General features: G+C 40.8%; 2 protein-coding genes across 3 annotated transcripts; one reads left to right on the top strand and one right to left on the bottom strand.

Moving 5' to 3' along the window:
* Positions 1-236: 236 nt before the first annotated feature.
* Positions 237-4,336, bottom strand: si:dkey-106l3.7. The gene is made up of 6 exons (XM_034205193.1): positions 3,614-4,336; positions 2,056-2,217; positions 1,697-1,871; positions 1,499-1,581; positions 1,238-1,332; positions 237-935 (listed from the first exon to the last, which is right to left on the bottom strand). Exons 1-6 carry the CDS (start codon positions 4,256-4,258, stop codon positions 845-847), a joined length of 1,251 nt encoding a protein of 416 aa, XP_034061084.1. The 5' UTR covers positions 4,259-4,336; the 3' UTR covers positions 237-844.
* Positions 4,337-16,243: 11,907 nt separating this feature from the next.
* On the top strand, positions 16,244-19,319 carry fam166b (family with sequence similarity 166 member B). Of its 2 annotated transcripts, none has more exons than XM_034205392.1 (6): positions 16,244-16,375; positions 16,961-17,154; positions 17,844-17,992; positions 18,461-18,587; positions 18,811-19,023; positions 19,144-19,319. In XM_034205392.1, the coding sequence occupies exons 1-6, from the start codon at positions 16,329-16,331 to the stop codon at positions 19,269-19,271; spliced, it is 858 nt and encodes a 285-aa protein (XP_034061283.1). In that variant the 5' UTR covers positions 16,244-16,328; the 3' UTR covers positions 19,272-19,319. The 2 variants fall into 2 exon arrangements, with proteins under 2 accessions (XP_034061283.1, XP_034061294.1); XM_034205403.1 differs by having other exon boundaries at positions 17,844-17,998; positions 19,136-19,319.
* Positions 19,320-19,322: the final 3 nt, after the last annotated feature.

Raw genomic sequence — 19,322 nt, 5'->3', positions numbered from 1 at the left:
AGAGATAAATAAATGATAAAAGGAAATCTGTGTGGCCTTATCTGTCAAGCTACAGAACGGATTATGGCTTTCCTTTTTCAATTTAGACGAGTTATATGAATCTGGTTTTAGGGGGGCTTAAATTGTATGTGAAGACTCCTTGAAAGTAACCAAAAACCATGAAGGCCATCTCTTAATCGCACCCTTTTTTGCAATTGAGATGAACGTGGCTTTGATGCTCCAAAAATTAGTTCAGGTTCAGATATGGTTTTCATTGTATTGGGAGTTATACCAATAAACTCCCTAATTCAGTCCGCTCATTTATCAATCAAAAAATCACCAAAAAGTTTGTCATTGTAAAATCATTATGCAGTATTTTGTATGTTTTGGTCAGGTTTTGGTCAAGATATCAAACCTTTTTCAGACTGCAATTTGGGCTCTGGAAATCTAAAACAGGCCTTTTCTGACATTTCAGGGATTTCATATTTAATAAGATATCATTAGATATTTGCAGAAATCCACAATGTCAAAATGAAGGAGAATTTCAAAGTTATTTTCAAGTGTATTACTATACAGTGCATTACTACTGCTTGTTCGCCAATCTTTTAGCTTATTACAGAAACAAGTTTGATGTTTGGACGTCAAATATTGCAGTCAAAGAACGGAGAAACAACAGTAGAAGAAACATTATTGATCAGTATAAAAAATATAATACAGTCGACAATAAATAAACTATGGCAATTGCTTGATCCAAATAGCTGAATATGAAGTCAGTTCGAAAGCAGTGTCACTTCTCAGACCTCTGAAGTAACAGCTTCCTCTTCAGAATTGAAACCCAAATATCCACACAGACGCTCTGGTCCGTTTACACGGTTACAGCCTTCGTAGTCTTCCTCCTGAACAGCTGGCTCAGCCGTCGTCGGGCGGAGTTTCTCTCAGATGACTGCATCTGTTGGCTGCACAGATTACAAAATTATTTAACAGAGCTAAAGCAGGCCACTGTAGAAAGTTGGAAGCAGCATGTAAAGGTTTCATGAGCGAGGGACAAAATGTTCAGGAGGAACAGAAGCACAGGCTGAAAATGAACTCCCCCCAAAAAAGCCCTCTGCATCTACTGTGCATTAGCTCCGGACCACTGCGTCAGGGTGGCAGGCTGCCATGTTGGAACAGTACACACATTTCCTCAGAGCATCATGCATCATATGAGATTAATAACACTGCCCCCCTCGAGGTCACAGCTACAAACACACTGTCTCACCCCTTTGAATCTCTCAGGGAAGACTCTCCTGTGAAAGAGCCAAATTTCATCTTCCAGTTCTTGTTGGTTTTAGGCGTCTCTTGTTTTTCAGACTCCTGAAAAGACACAATAGAATATGCATTGATAAAAGTAAAAGTATATTATGAGGAAGAAATAATGTATATAACTCACTCTAACAATGCAAATGGAATACTGTTATTGCTTTAGCTGTATTTAAGTACAAATGATGTATTTATGTGTGTTTATTCGAGTGTCTTCTACCTGAATTTCCTGGTCATCCTCTTCCTTTTCCAGCAGGTCATCTTTACTCCGATGCTGCCCTCTGCAGTCTGCATTCTGCTTTCCTGCACCAATCACACACACAATAATGAATATATTTTTAAGACTGGAAGAATATATCCATGAAAAAAACAAAACAAGAAAAGGTGAAAGTAGATGATATGGTGCACTCTGACTCACTTAAATGCACTGATGAAATATTTGTCTCTGAAGCCGATCTCTGCCGAAAAAGTCTGTAAGGATGATCTCGACGCTGCTGAGGTTCACTGGAGATTTGTTCTGCACTTTCTTGAATTTCACAGGAAATGATATCCTCCTCGGAAGGTTTAGAGTCACTCTGACAAGCGTCGAGAGCCTGAAAGAAAGTCAAGTCATTGGCAATTTGTATCAGGTTTTGACTCATGTGAGCCCTCAGGCAGCAGGAAGACATAATGTCATCACTAGCTTGACAAGCCAATAACATGCTAATAATATAACCCATGCAAACTGTAACAAGTTTTTAATTGCCTTGCTAAGATGTGATACATTAAGGTATTCACCTGGCTCTCCTCCAGGTCTTGATGCTCCCGCAGAGCATCCGTCTCCATCTGTAACGCTCGGCTGTGCATCTGCTGTTTGGCAATCTCTTCTAACATTTGGCACACCTGCTCCAAGTAAAGGAGCCCAGGACTCAGCTCGTTCCTCTCCTCTGCACCAAGGTCCTGCACACATCATCAAGCAGGAAAAGCTTTGCGTTAAATGCAATGACAACACAATGTACACAAGTTGTTATTCAATGTTGCTCTTCAAACACTCCAGGATAAATTGCAATAATGTGGGCTAAGTACTCAATAGAAATTGTTAGCACGGTGAGGTTCAACATTATAACCATTGCTTTGTCATCCACAAGGTATCGTTGTTTTGAACATTTTAGCATGCTTAAGTTAGCATTGAGCTCAAAGCACCATTGTGCCAAAACACAAATATTATCAGCAGAATGTCATCAAAATATCAATCACAATCTAAGTTGAATGTTCTATCTGACAAACAGTCCAAGCCTTAAATATATTCAAATATAATATATTGTAATAACTTTATTTATCACTCCCTAGTTTAGAAAAGAACACAACACAACATAATTAGAGATAATTATCCAAAAAAAATGGTACTGACAATAGTTATTGTATAACAGTTTCAACTTTATAATATCAGAATATGAATTTGAGCAATGCCATTTACTTTTACCTTCCCATGAACCTAGTGACCAACTTTGAGATGAACAATGCGATCCTCGGCACGTGTGACAGAAAATCTAGAACTGACAATGTTTCTCATGATCTATTATGCATGTTCCCTGACATCACATTAACTTTTGAAGAGAATATTAGAAGTATAATTGCATTTAATTACAGACTTATTTATAGATGTACAGATTTATATAATTGGCTAGTCATTAGGGTTAGGGTTAGGGTTAGGGTTATATACCTCATACAAGGCAATGGAAAACATTAACAACCTAATAAGATAAAAACCAAACAATTAATCATGTTTTCAAAATATAGCACTGTGAAGAGGAGTGGATTCAATGTATTTTTACTTTGTTGGTCAGAATAAAGTTTAAAAGTCCATTCATCTGGTTGACAACATGTCTGTCACATAATGCAGGAAACCCCCCCAGAGTGCTCAGCTTCCCCCGCACCACATCCATTCCTCTCGTGCCTGTGGGGCTTAAGTCACCTGGGCAAACTGGTTTATAATCCCTCGCACCGCAGACGGGCTCATGACAGCATGAAAGAGATCCTGCATGTGTGTGAGTAATGACATGCCTATCCTACTTTTAAATTTGAGAGCAACCGGATTTGTTGGCACCCTTTAACTACTGTAAAAGTAGACGCCTTGTAGCACTTCTGGGACTTTCGTTTGAACTTTCCTTCAACATTCACAAGCCTGTGTTTTGCAAGACCATACATGTTACTGTGAAACTAATGTTGCCCCGAAACTAGTCCCAAGGAAGAATCATGAAACAGAAACTGAAATTTGGCTCCCCCCTTCGCAAATAAATACATAATTCTTGGACATTTTAAAACAGTTTAGTTTGTACCATAAACAGAATCTCACCTCTGTTCTGGTCTGAACTGGCGGCTTTATACAACTCGCAGAACTTGGCCGTCTGTATGATTCTGAAAACTGCCTTGTGGGCACTGCTGAGTTCGCTGTCCTCCAGTGGCTAAAACTCTCCGACCTTTGACCTCTTAATAACTCCGATGTAGGCCGTTTGGATACAAAAGATGCTCCAGGTCGCCGCCTGAGCACCACATCCTCTGTGAGGAGGTCTTTAGGGTTGTTCCGCAGACATTTAGAGTCAGTCTTCTTTATTGCTTGCTCCACTTTTAATTCCAAGGCTGTGGAGCTCTCCTGGGCTCTGCTGGGTCGGAGGTGCGGGGAGGAAGAAGAAGAAGAGGGAGGCACAGGAAAAGAGAGGATAGGAGACTGTGATGTTGAGTCCCTTTCTCTTTCTGGTGTAAAAGAGTCTATTTCTGTATGATCTGCTGAGACAGAGGAAGGGGTAGGAGGTAAGGATGTGACAGAGCTGGCTGTCTCCACTCCAGAGTCCACAGATTCTGTGCGTATGTTCGTTCCCACGTCAGATGAACGCATAGAAGGGTCTTCATAATTATTTCCAAGCCATACTGAGTCCGAACCCTGCGCTCCCTCGTTTACCCATGCCTCCATGAGGTTTCCAAAGCTCCTGTAGAGATTCATCTTCCCTCTGTGCCTCTGTGCTACTGAACAGCAGCGGGAGAATGAACAAGACGGTCTACTCAGTCTTAGCTCAGGTGAGGTAGAATTCAAAACATCCCGTCTGATCCGCCTCTGTTGCTTCACCACGCCTCTCCCCATCAACTGTCCTGTCACGGCGCAGAGCTACATGTCCGTACTCGCTGTCTGCTGTCAGTTAATCCTGGGAATACTGACTCATCGGCACCTTTATTGGAAATGTTTGATTTACACCTGTAAGAAACATAACAAGAACAAGCCTTGACATGGACACATAGATGTATATGCTGCATTCACTGGTGACATTCAGATTGAAATAATACAAAACATTTACATTTTATAGAGCTTTTTTGAGAACGAGGTGTTTCAAAGTGTAAACAATGGTATATGTAAACTCACAACAAGTCTCAGAACTGCCTTGAGAATGTTTCCCACAACTTGATATGGTAACAAAATCACTCCTATGACCTACATGAATCAACATACCTAACCTATTCATTCATGAGTGTCAGAATATGAGAAGGGAAACACAATATGTTGAAATTCTTCAGTAGATATACAGCATTATGGTATGTGTGTGACACGGAAACAGTAAACTCTGTTTCGTTATTTTAAAAAAACAAGATTTATCTGTGAATGCAGGAATGTGTAGAGTGGACACTGCTGTCTGCAGATATGATCTACATTCCCCGGCTGAGCAGCATCTGATCAAACACGCAGGATCATTAACATTCCTGAAAAAACAAAAGAGCTATTTTGAGTCTGTGCCCACAGTCACATACTGTTGTCCTGATGAAAGGTAACAATTGTTTTTTTCAAACAGGTGTTCGAATTCTTTCAGCATTTTTTCCTAAGCAGACTTACAGTATACATCCATTATCTTACTGTACATACAGCAACAACATCTGTGATACATTCATGCAAGTACAATTAGCCCTATCTTCCTGTGATGTTGACCCCAATGCATCCATGTTTACAACAAAGTGTACACTATAACTTATCTTATTTGAACAGCTTTACAATTGTCCTCTATGTTAGATAAACATAGATAGTATGGGTTTATATATATTTTAAAATGTGTTTTAAACGTTACACATATGTTAATATCAATACTACAATTAAGGATACTGAGGTTGTCATCTCTTTTTTTTTGTTAAAATAAATAACACATATTTTATGTTTAATGCTCTCGACTTGTAAGAAATGGCGTTGAAACTTTTCAGTGTATTCCACTGTATAATTCTCTAAACGGAATTGAACAAAAAAATTGAAAGTTAACTTTTAATTAAAAAACGTATGTAGTGTAAGGGGACAGTTACAAGGAGTCGGATGGGACCCACTTGCAAGCCTACATTGGGTTGCTCATCTATCGAAGGAGTGTGCAAAAGGAGAAGCAACAGAAAGCCTTTGGTATCTGACACTGGAAGGGCAATATTTTGCTTGTTGACCCCAAACACAATACATGTAACTGTCCTTGATAATATCAATAATTTTTTTAAATGTCAAAATTGTATTTGGAAATAATATTGGTCCTTTAACAACAGCAAAAATATCTTACTTTAACATTTCAGTGAGATGTATGGTTATTTATACATTTTTCGATAGTCACATAATAGGAATTCTTGATGTATGAAGGGGTCTGTGGGGGGGTATGTCAGGGTAATGTTTTATTTAAATGGTTATTTAAGTAGTCAACAAAGACACCTAAAGCACCAGAAACATACATTTTGGTTAACATTGGGAATATTATGATTTTCTTGAGTTTTAAACTACTGGGGTCAAATTGACCCCCGAGGATAAAGGGTGTAAAGAAAATCTGAGGATAACAGGAGGGTTAAAAAATATCTAAAATGTTTGCTTTAACCATGGGCTGCATTGGTACCAGTCTATGATTGGTACAGTAAACCTTCCTTCTCCCCGTAATACCACATGACGTCACTAGAGGGCGTCGTTGAGCATGTCTCAAGAATAAATAGTAGTGTACCGTCTATAGAGAGGCGAAGTCCCTCCCCTTCCGAAAGCCTCCATGGGACCCCGGAAGCGGAAAATTATACATTGAAGTCAATGGAGAGAGAAAGGTTATCTTTTGATCCCGTTTGAATTGTGCCACGAATGACACATATGATGTTTGTCAATTTAAAAGAACATTTTGCAAGTCAAAAAAATAAAAATGTGTCGTAAAACTGTGAAGTTACACATTTTTTCGTGTGAAACCGCTCAGTGAACTACAGGTCTCTCGTCTCGCACAATACGCGTCACCAACATAAAGATGGCCGTCACGTTAGCACATTTCACCACATTCTTTCAGAATGAGAATAAAAGTATTTTACGAGGTGAAAATCACTACAAGTCTGGGCACGTTGAGAGCTGTACCTATATGAAAGGGGAGTTAGTCGGTTCTGTAAGAGCCAGCATGCGGGACCGGCTTTACAAGGTTTCGGTGAGTAATATGAGTGCAATGTGTAACGTTAATGTCAGCTAGCTAACATTAGCTAACAAGGTACACTAACGTGTTTTGTTTTAGCAACTAGTTTTCTCCTTAAGAACTTCGTGGTCTCTGTGTATGCTGTGGATAACATTAGTGTTCACAAGAACAAGGTACACTCCCGTGTTTTGTTTTAGTTGCTCTTCAGATTGAAGCGGCCAGTTTTATATCGACTATACTGTATGCGTGATCTCCTTTTTCTCGTTGTGTCATTTGAGTTTATTTGCTGTGTGTCGATTCAAGGATTTTGGTTATCTAGTCACAGCTGTGTGTGACTCCCTCTGGTACACCGGTATGTGTTTTCCTAATGTAGAGAGCATTGATTAATTAATAAACTACACACTGAGTCTAGATCCTGACCAAATCCTTTTTTATTGTTGATCAAATGTTTTTCAAAAACGTATTCATACACAGTTAGAAAAATACAATGTACAATCACAACCAATACAACACAAATTACAAAAAATACAGAAAAACAAACAATAACAACAGACAAGAGGACAAAACTATGGAAAAATAAACCCTCCCACCCCCAGATCCGGACCATCCTTGTATTCAATCTATTATAGCATGCTAACAAATGGTACTTACTTTATTTTTACAGATCTGCATGGGAGACGATGGCGCGATGCAGAGCGCTGTCTGTGATTGTGCACAGGAGATGTACAAATGCAGCCACGCTGCAGCATTGGCAATATTTGCCATGTGGCAGATCAGCTCCACAGATGTTGAGTGCCAGTGGAGGAAGCCTGGCACTTCTAAAGTAGTCCAGCCGGTGTCTCAACTTTACCAACAGCGAGAGGAGACATACAACCCACTGGCCAGAGACATCGCCAACTGTCAACTGGGGGGTTGTAAACGAGGCCGAAGGGGTGAAGGCTTTTGTGGAGGCCTATCAAGTGACAGTGTTCGAATCGAGTCTGGTCTCTTTGTGAGTGAGTCGGGTGTTCTGGGAGCATCACCCGATGGACTTGTGCAGCCATCTGCCCTGCTGGAGGTGAAGTGTCCACACAGCCAGAGGAACATGACCATCACGGAGGCAGTCCAGTTACCATCCTTCTGTCTCCGTGAGGAGGGTGGGTCATATATTCTCAAGGAGAATCACCCATACTGGCACCAGGTCCAAGGGCAGCTGCACATCACAGACCGGAGTCTCTGCTACTTTGTTGTGTGGACCACGAAGGAGGCGATCATCATCCCCATCCCCAAAGACCCTGCATGGCATGGAAATCTCCTCCTCCTGGAACAATTCTACACCCAGCATATGCTCCCTGTGTTGGCCAGTAGAGAGGAGGACATTTCAATAAACATACTCTTAACACCCTCGGACTCTGCGTTGTGTTTCGTATGTGTGATGGGGTGTTATGCAGAGGGGAGGAAAACAGGACACAGCAGATTGGGATTGTGGTGGAGATGCTGAGCAGTTATTTAATTGTTGCATGTAATTATTATTATACTGTGTGCTTCTTAGTTATTCCATCTTTTGCTGTAACATGGATCTGTATGTAACTCTATATTTACTTGTTATCTACCACACTTCCTTCTACATCATACACCATCATTATACATGATGGTATATATAGGATATATATATTTGTATACATATCTGTAAATTGTATAATTGTATTTAAACGTCTTTTTGATCTCTCAAACTGAGTAAGATTGACAATAAAGTTGACTTTGAAAAATATATATATTCTTTATGAAAATAGTTGACTGTTGTCAAATGAATCCAAATGAAACGTTGGACTGAACTACAACTACGCCTTTAAATCTCTACGGACTGTTTTTCAGTGGGATGGCAAGTTCCTATATTTAAACATTTATTAGTTTTTTCTCAGAACAGATTTGATTTTCTGAAGTTAATTTAACTTTGGCGACCATGTAAGGTCATTATTAAAAGGTACAATCAATTTGTTTAGGGTTGACTAAAATAATGAAAAACATTCATTTGGATAATTTACTGACAGAATAAGAAACTCAATGACGCTCTACTCACCTGTTCCTTTTTTATAAAGTGAAACAGTTGAAACGATAGATTTTACTAAACTTAAAAACAACCTTCTCCAAAAGCTATCAAGGAATATACCGAATACTTGTTTTAGAACTTTATTACATATTTTTATATAAATAGTTTGAATGATCCATAATTGACAGAAGCTTGTGTTTACACTGACCTGTTACTCATATATTAATGTCTTTGTAACTTCAGTAAACCACTACCTCACTCATTTCTTTCATTCATCACGGTTCAGTAAACTAAGTGATACATGAACCAGTTTAATCATTATAATAACGTAGGATTGCAACTCTTTGAAAATGTATGTGGCTCTTAAAAGAGCTGTTGTGTTTGGGTGTGCTGGTCTCAGGTCAGTCTAAGCCCTCTCTCCGCGGATGCGGCAGGCCAGCTGGATGTCCTTGGGCATGATGGTGACCCTCTTTGCTTGGTTCATCTTACTGGGGGGCAGCTACATGGATGTCGGTGCAGTCCACAATCATTGCGCAGTTGAAGGCAGAATGAATTTATTATTGACTCCGAATGAAGCACAACTTCATGTCATACAATACAATGACTTTATTTGTAATTGTGTAAAAAAATATGAGCATTGATTAGCAAGCAGGACCTGCAGGAACAGAGAATGGTGATGGAGCTGGGAAGAGAGAAGAATAAAGAAAACAGATCAACTTTATTATCGGATATTACAAATTCAATTTCAAAACAAGTTGCCGCTCCTACAGTTTTCTAGTATGTAAAGATGATTTCACATGACCTATGCAAAATATCACACTCAATACATGTGTGTCTCTGGGGGGTGCATTGTGCCTTTGATGTATATAAATAATATATCATAACCAAATACTATTACGTACAGTGGAAATCAGGTTGCCAGAGCAGGTCAGTGTGCATGTTCCTCAACGTCTCAGCAGTTACAGGTGAGGTAAAGAACATAAAAGAGAAAAAGGTCAGTAACAACACTTTAAAGTAACAACACTTTGAATAATTATCTCTTCTAACAATTTTCTCTCAATAAGCACACAACGACTGTCTTTCCAACAAACAGATTGTCATCACAATGAAACACGTCCAGAAGAATGTCATGCAAAGCTCCATGCCTTCGACTCTCCCTGAACTGCTTCCTTAGCACCCGGTGGAGGGCGCAGTAGGCTACTCTTCAAAAGTTTCACGAAATACTTACCATCATGTTTGGTTACTGTTTAACATTTTGGTTTACTTCATGTAATAAAATAATAACTTCATGGTAAGGCTACTAAAAATGACAAGGCTAAGTAATGTAATGCTAACTAACGTGCTCGCTACTCGTCGCTACTAGCTAGGTAGCTAACTTGACTATGTTCCATGCACAACATGTATATTACCTATGATATTACCTGATATGTCTGATCCAGCGACTCCTGGTCCTTTCATCAGACGGGAATCGATAGAAGGAGCAAGTGGTATGATCACTTTTATGACTACAACCTGGTACAAAGCACACAGGCATCTTGTAAAAGTGAATTTATTTTTAGCGATCTATCATTTATTGGAGGGAATAAATCAGTTATGAGATCTTCTTCTTCTTCGCTTTAATTACGAGTCTTATTATAAATCACCGAGCATGCCTGTGACATCACTTACGCGACCCAGAATGGGATTTGGGATTTGTAGTCTTTGTAGTAGCGTATTTTTCATAGTATTATATTTCAGCAGTTTTACGACAAGATGTGACTTTTTTTACATGGAAATGATTGTTTAAGATTGACAAACATCATATGTGTAGTTCGTGGCACAATTCAAACGGGATCAAAAGATACGTGTTCTCTCTCCATTGAATTCAATGTAAAATGTTCGCTTCCGGGGTCCCATGGTCCGGAAGTAGATGGGCGTGTCTTCGCCTCTCCATAGATGAGAGTAACACCTACGTCACTTCCGGGCAAAAATTACGGCCCCGCCCACTTTTTGGGGAAAACAACGCTGTCATTTAAATACAAATTCTGAAGTTTTTGCCAATCCGATCACATTTTTTTGAAAACCGTGGATTTTTGGATCTTCAAAGAGCTCGATTACGATGGCCAGTCAGGCAAACAATTACATTCGATCATTGGAAATCGACAATCCGTCTCGATATATGGTTAAATTAAAATCAGTAGGCGAGCCTGTAATTTCTCCAGCTGTTACTCTCATGAGCGAGGCGGAAAATAATAGTTTTAACATGCCAAAAAGCTGCTGAGTCGTTTATTGCACCTCAAACATAAAAAATAATCAAGAGTTCAGTGTTTCTGAACTTCCTCTAAGAACAAAGGACAGTAGCAGAAGAGCTCTGTGGCTTCAGGCTCGATCGCCATTCAAATGACAGCGTTGTTTTCACCAAAAGTGGGCGGGGCCGTAAAGTGACGTAGATGTTACTTTCATCTATGAAAATCGATAGCCTACTGCTATATTTAACCATATATCGAGCCCGATCGTCGATTTCTAATGGCTTAATGCAATTGTTTGCTTGTCTGGCCATTGGAATCGGGCTCTTTGAAGATCCAAAAGTCTCCGGTTTTCTTACATTTCTGATCGGATTGGCAAAAACTTCAGAATTTGTATTGACCGCCGTTCAACTGACAGCGTTGTTTTCCCCCAAAAGTGGGCGGAGCCGTTATTTTTGCCCGGAAGTGACGCATTTGTTACTCTCATCTATACCAGTGGTTCCCAAACTTTTTGTGCCCAAGGCACACCAAAGGACAAGTAAAAATCTCAAGGCACACCTATTGTGCAAAATAGCCCGTATAACACGTGTTATTACTCATATCATGTAAAATATCTGTAAATGTGCATAATTATTTACTAATGCCAAATAAAATGTGACAAAGACAACTATATTACTCATGAAATATTTATTAACGAAATATTTCAGAAATTAATTTGAAACTTTATCAAATTAGGCTTCATCAAAGCAGCAACACTTTAAACCAGACAGGTCACAAAATTTAAAATGAGGCAAAGGAAAGTCAGCAGAAATTCAGCACAGAGAACTGTCAATGCAAGGAAGCTGCATTGTCCATGGTCCTGAACTACAAATTATAAATGTAACATTTCAGCAATCAGCATTGAAACATGTGCTATTGTAAATATTTTTGCCGATTTACAAATAGTGAGATACATGTGCCTGTCGGGGCGTGCAGAATATTTTAATCATTGGTGGCACTGAGGAGAGGGCCACTCGCAAGTCCTATTCAACAGAGAGCCGTGACCTCCTGTTATTCTTCATGTAAATCAGAGTAGAGAACGCCAACTCCAGAGATGGGGTCGTTACTATTTTTTTTTAAATATATTACTTTAAAAAAAAGTAATATATTACACTACTTCGTTACTATCTACATAGAGTAACTTGTTACTTTACTCGCCGAGCACGTACGAACTGCGCATGCGTGAGTGGCAATAACTCTCCTTACCAGCAGGCGGCGGTAGTGTGTATTTGTCATTCAAAACAGGCAACAACTGGAAGACAGAGAAGAAGAACAGACTACGTGATATAAACAAACAACAAATAGCATGTGCGGTAGCTTCACCTTAGCATGTGTTCTTTGCAGGTGTTTGTTGAGGTTTGACGTGGTGTTTACAGCAGTGGATAACAGCTTCTGGCCTGGACACAGTTTGCACCTCACCGTCACATTCCTGTCTATTCTTCGGACGAACTCAAAATAATGGGCGAAAGTTATCGCTGACTCAGCCATGTTTATGCAGCACTGCACATGGAGATGTGGACGCACAAGTCGCGCAGATTACGTACATATAAACCTACAAGTACTGATATAGTAAAAAAATAATTATTTTTGTGTAGTTGTATATTGCAATAATAACGTATGGTTGTCACAAAATCCCACGGCACACCCGTATGGGCTCAGAACACTCTCATAATACACACATGCGCACAGAAGGATTCACACTTGTATTTCATGATCCGCAAAAGGATTCATACTTGTATTTCCGGATCCACACTTGTGTTTTTCAATGCACACACAAATGTATTCCGTTTCATATACATGTAAATAAAATCCAAATACAGAAAAAAGTTTTACATGTGTATTTTTGATCCTCACATATTTGTTTTCAGTTTAAAACCTCTGCACCTGCAAACACAAACAGCTTTCTGTGCACGGATCGCTGTGCATTCGTGTGTGGGTTTTTTGAGACTCCCCTGACGGTCAGCCGATTCGTACTTGTAATTGTTTCTATCTATAGCCAATCAGATGTCTCCTCAATTCTAAGCCAATCACATGAGCGCGCCCCCACGAGGGTAGATTTATTGCGTTCATGACGTAGCGCTTCATGTACGCATTTTGCGCAGTCCGGAGCTGACAGCTCCATGGAGCTTGCCTGCAGGCGCTACCCTCCACTCTCAGTACAGCGCCACTTTCCGAACAGGAAATGCACGCAAATACAAGCCTTTATATTATTAAGGAAGGTACAGCGCCACTTTCCAAACCATTGATGAATGCTTGTGTACACCGTTTTAAATGTATGTATGTATGGCGAATACAGCTGCTTTATTTATGTCTGTATGAAGTTGTTGTGAGTGTGGAGCAGCTACAGGTTAGCTTAGCCTACTCGATCAGTTAACACGGGGGAGCAGGGTCGGCGTCATGGGGGGTCATTCGCGGGCCATGCCCCCCCAAATGAGTCACTGTGCCCCCCCAACACGTGGGCAAGCCTTGCCACTTTGCCGTTTTTTTTTTGTAATCATATAAGTGAAAATGTTTCCACTAACGTTGTCCACACTACAGCTTCAAAAAAAGCTTGGAGCTGGGCGTGTCTGAAGCTTGGGGATTTTATTCGAGCAACGCGACCAACAACCAATCACATGAATCTCCCGCCCCCGACATACAAAGCAAAAAAAATGTATGCGAGCAATATATATATATATAAACTCAGTTTTAAACCAGTTTCACCCACTGTCTCTGCCACCTCCCTCCATGACTGGTTCTTCCGGTTTGTATCCCGGTAGGTGAAGAGGGTCTGGTCATACAAAACCGGGTGATTTGCTACGGCGATAATTAGTTTCTCCTCCATCTTTTTTTTAAATATAGAAATGAACGTCGGGATATCTCTCCCAGCTTAGACGCGGTTTGATTGGCTAGGGCTTGAGCTGTCAGATTTTCAGAAACGGGATTTGATTGGCTGGCGCTGGCTACTCCGGCGTCAGAAGTTGAACATTTGTTCAACTTCTGACGCCGGAGACGGACCGCTATGCTACTCACAATTTAGTTCGGTGAAAAGCGAGGCAACGTGACGTTACCCCATTTAAAGTGAATGGGCAGACGCGTTGGAAACCGTTTTTGAAGCTGTCGAAGCTGTAGTGTGGACGGCCCGTAAAGGTTTTTTGTGTGAAATACATCAAAAATAAAGAATACAAATATAAAACACAGCCTGAGGTGTGCTCACTGCTGCTCTCTGATTGGTGTGTTGCTTGACCAATGACCCTCGACCTTTGTTTTGTTATCATTACGTGGCTGTGTGTTTAGATGAAAGCCCAGTGGCGATCTGTTAAACTGATTATACAGTAAAGCCATCGAAAATAATATGATATACAGTACAGTACAAGTAGCCTACTTCTGGGTCTCTGTGTTTCATTCAAGCTCGGCTCTGTGTGTGTGTATGGCTCGAGCGCATTTTGTGAGTGCGCGAGCGGTAACGTGGAATGTTGTAACTAGCATCTGGTTAGCTGGCTGTGCTAACGGATATAAAGAGCTGTTTCTACACCAAGGTGGAGGAGAGTCCTCTCCTGTCAGACTGAGAGGATCTTATAACGTCAGCTTAGTGAGGTAAGGACTCTCTCAGTGTTTAGATAGTTAACTTTAGTGTAAGTTATCTCAGTGGGTCTCAAACGGTTTGGTCACCATTTATGTAAACAAGTATTTGCGAGGAACACCTTTATATGATCATTATAGTTATTAAAAAATAAGAGAATAAATGAAAAACGGGTATGAAATACTATAGGACAGTAACACAAGAATACAGTTTAAAAGGGGAGTGATTAGTAAAATATCCATAAAGAAAAAGTAAATCTGTGTACAGTTCTGTCATATGGATGCTGAGAGATAGGCTATCCATAGATCTCTTCATTTTGCTCTCAAAGTGCACCAGATTGATGCATTTAACTTCAATAGACCCTCCTAGAGGAGGTTAGGTCCACCCCCACCTAAAACATGTTCACATGAATAGGATACTAAATACATTTGCACACTTTTATATGGTGGCCTATGTCCATATGTTTCTGTTTTGGTGGTCGTGCCACAACCGTGCATGTATGCACAAGTCATAGGTGCGCTATAAAATAGCGCAACACCCTGCAATGCGTGTGAAAAACAATAGACTTTACAGCTGAAGTTGCGTTGGTGTTTGTGTGTTGGTTGTTGACGGCAGTGTGTGCCCCCCCTTGGTAAATAATTGCCCCCCCATTCGATTTGTTTTAGAGCCGACCCTGCGGGGGAGCCCCGCCGGTCATTATCGGCCGATATTCACTCTTAATAGTTTGATCGGTGCTCTCTATAAAGGCCGATCAGGAGAGCTGGATCTGATCAATATGGACATAAACGCGAGTGAAGTATAACCGGACGCGAGAGAGAGAGATCAGATCAGCTGCTGAGTCTGATGGAGACACGCTGCTCTGCATGATCACCTGATGCTCCGCCCTCTGTTTAGCGAGCTGACCAGACTGCGCAAAATGCGTATATGAAGTAATCTTACCCTCGTGGGGGCGCGCTCATGTGATTGGCTTAGAATGAAGGAGACATCTGATTGGCTATAGATAGAAAAAATTACAAGTACGAATCGGCTGACCGTCAGGGGAGTCTCAAAAAACCCACACACGAATGCAAAGCGATCCGTGCACAGAAAGCTGTTTGTGTTTGCAGGTTCAGGAGATTTAAACGGGAAACTAATAAGTGAGGATCAAAAATACACATGTAAAACTTTTTTCTGTATTTGGATTTTATTTACATGTATATGAAACGGAACACATTTGTGTGTGCATTGAAAAACACAAGTGTGGATCCGGAAATACAAGTTTGAATCCTTCTGTGTGCATGTGTGTATTATGAGACTGTTCTGAGCCCATACACCCGGACTTGCCGTGTGCCGCGGCACACCGTTTGGGAACCACTGGTCTATACAGTATTGGAAAGTCAAACCACACTCCCTTTTAACACTAATCACATCACTGCAATGACGCATTAGTGATGTTATTTAGTGTTTGTCAGTCTGTCAAAATGGAGGACTTAATCGAGAACTGTAAACCAGAGTTATATTATTGCAATATTTGACAGAAATTAGACCCGAAGAAAGTTATAAAAGAGGGACAGCAGAAGCGTTAGTAACATGTGAGCTCCATCAGTGTGTGTGTGTGCGCGTGTGTGTGTGTGTGTGTGTGTGTGTGTGTGTGTGTGTGTGTGTGTGTGTGTGTGTGTGTGTGTGTGTGTGTGTGTGTGTGTGTGTGTGTGTGTGTGTGTGTGTGTGTGTGTGTCTGACTGTAGCAACCAGCAAACACCGCGTGCAGGAGGGCGAGCTGCTTCATCCTGATCAACATGGAGAAAAACGTCCTGCTGACACCTGATCCACATTATATCCCAGGGTAAGTCTCCGGCCACGAGATTTGGTTAAAAAACAACTTAATAAAGATAAGGTTATCTAAGAAGCATGGCTGTTCAGCGTTTAATGATCTGTATTAAGGCTAATAAGGAGTCATTGTGGCGCAGTGCGTTGGTGCTCGGATCAGGGGAGCACAGGTTCAAACCCCACTGCAGTCAGCAAGTCGTTGTGTCCCTGGGCAAGACACTTCACCCCAAATTGCTCCTGTGGGGATTGCCCACAGTATTGAGTATGTAAGTCGCTTTGGATAAAAGCGTCTAACAAGTAACAAATGTAATGTAAAATTGTACAACCATTTTTTTATTTATTGATTTAAAAAGGGGTTGTACATTTTTCCCCAGCTTTTTTGAAGTTGTTATTGTAATTTACGGAATTATTAAGAAAGATGTTTCTGTAAATTCATCCCCTCAAAAACGGAATTTCTCTTTCTACTCATTGTCACAGAATGTGTGTCTAAAATATGTGTAAGTGATACATGAAATTCTATCTTTTTTTTTACTGAACACCTGCTTCGGAGGCCCTCAGATGCTGCAGTGTGTGTTTACCCCTGCCGCCCTGTTGTGTTCAGGTATGCAGGGTATTGCCCACAGCTCAAGTACAGAGTGGGGAGATCCTATGGCCAGCTCACAGCTGAGCTGCTGACCAGTCCCCAGGGGAAACACTCTGATCAGCTGGTCCTGGGCAGGGGTCATGTCCCTTCCACAGGCACACTGAGAAGCACCTCTGACAGTAACTTGAATAGGATGATACCAGGATACACAGGCAGGTATCACACTGGGGTCAACAGTGTACAGTAACTGTACACCTCATGGAGAATGATGTCATATTAGGAACTTAGTAACATTTTACAAGATGTTAAGGACATATGTATAATGTTAAATAAATATAATTCTGGCAATAGGCTGTACAATTGTTGCTATTCACAGCACAACAAGCTGAGACTACTAGAACATGAGAATAATGTGTGTCGAACTTCTAAATGATCAAGTAGAGCAGTTAAGTGGACCAGGTTTAAAACACGAGATAACATTCACCAAACAGCCATACTTGCAGAAATGTAATTTCAAAGTTAAAGTCCTTTTATTTTATTATGTACACATGCATTTTTGCAATGCATTTTACAGGATCAGTTCAACCAAATTCCTTCGTATCTTTCTAAAAACAATGGTGCAGTCGCTTTGCATTATCCACAGCACTATTTTATTAGATATGAGTAGTACCAATGTAATACTTTCATTTAAAACTCTTTAAGCAGTTCCAGGGACACTTTTTCCAGAAGAAGGTTGGTGTTAACTTCGTTTTAAATGTTATACTTACATATATTCACTGCTGTGGTATTGTAGTGAAGACAGACAAAGAAAAAACACAGTGAATGAAATCCAAAACTATTTTCATTGCTTGGCAGAAATTCAGGTCAAACTGATACTGTATCTCATTTGTTGCTGTTTTAGGCTTCATTCCAAAAAGCCAGAACTACTTTGCCTGCACCTACTCAGAAACATGCCGTAAGGCGCTGTCAGAGTTTCACCAGGATGGGCGTGCCAAGATCCAACGGGAATCGACAGAGCTGCCAGCTGTTGTCAACTACACCAACACACAGGTTGAAGTAACTCTCTCTCTCTTTTAAACCCACCCGCACGCACACATAATGTACATGTTGACATTGCACCTCTGAAGAGGTTCACTCTTGTTTAATTATCCATAGTGGAACTCTAGTGTCAGATCACTGTAATGTAATCCACCCTGAGACAGACCGAAGCAGAACTGGTCAGCTCTCCAGAAGGGCCTGACACAGATGGGAAGAGACCAAGGGGTAGACCTAGGACCAGGTGGAGGGATTATATCTCTTCGCTGGCCTGGGAGCGCCTTGGGATCCCCCAGTCAGAGCTGGTTGATGTCGCCAGGGAAAAGAAAGTTTGGGGCTCTCTGCTGGAACTGCTACCCCCGCGACCCGACCACGGATAAGCGGGAGAAGATGGATGGATGGATGGATGAATATAGAATTTTAGCTGGTTGGATTTCTGAGTCATTTGTGTTTTTAACTGTTCTCTGTTATCATTTGGCTCAGAAACCAAGACCCCACTTGAGAGAAATCTCCAACAAAGAAATCCCCTACAGGCCCTTAAAGTCCTTCACCCCCCCAGGAAAACCATACTTCATGGATGATGATAACCCACACAAGTACTTTAAAACAGGTACATCAGAGAACTTAACCATTTGTTTCCTTCAAAATGCATTAGGCCACTATAGTTGATATGAAAAAGTTGTTATGGAGAACAATTGCCAATTTACACATCCATCAGATACGTAAAAGGATCAAATTATCATTTTTATTTTGGTCTCCACTTAGAGGGAAAATTAGGCTGTTTATATTTTCCTAAAGTACTCTAGAAGCTCACTGTGATGTCTTTTAAACAGGTTTTACAGGGCATGTGCCAACATCTCGCTTCCTAATTGGCAAAGGCTTCCCCGTCACTACAAACCAGGTACTGGTCCAGTTCGGGAAACAGCAGCAGACTGATCCCACGTCCCTAAGCATCCCGGGAAGGAGGGAAAGTACAATAACTCCCATTGCTACCATCTATCCATCAGACAGGGGTGTGGTGCCATCCTTCACAGGACACATCCCAGGTCAGTGTTAGCAACACATTTGCCTTTTATCAGCTATTTTCTAAATAGTATTGAATAGATGTAATCTCTTAGCATCAAGTTTAAGCATTTCTCCCTCTGTGCCATCCCACAGGGTACCAGTTCACGTATGGACAAACCTTTGGCCAACTTTCCAAGAATGCACTGGAAAAGAGCGGCATCAAGAGGAACCGTCAGGCAAAATCATAAAACTATCCACTTCAATACAAGGAACATTACTGGCAAGATGAAGTTGTGACATGAGTCAAGTTTAAGAAATATTTAGGAAATCCTCATGACAT

This window comes from Gymnodraco acuticeps, unplaced genomic scaffold, assembly GCF_902827175.1.
Source record: "Gymnodraco acuticeps unplaced genomic scaffold, fGymAcu1.1, whole genome shotgun sequence".
NCBI lineage: Eukaryota > Metazoa > Chordata > Actinopteri > Perciformes > Bathydraconidae > Gymnodraco > Gymnodraco acuticeps.
Note: the sequence above shows the minus strand (reverse complement) of the source record. Positions and strands in the feature narration are given on the sequence as shown.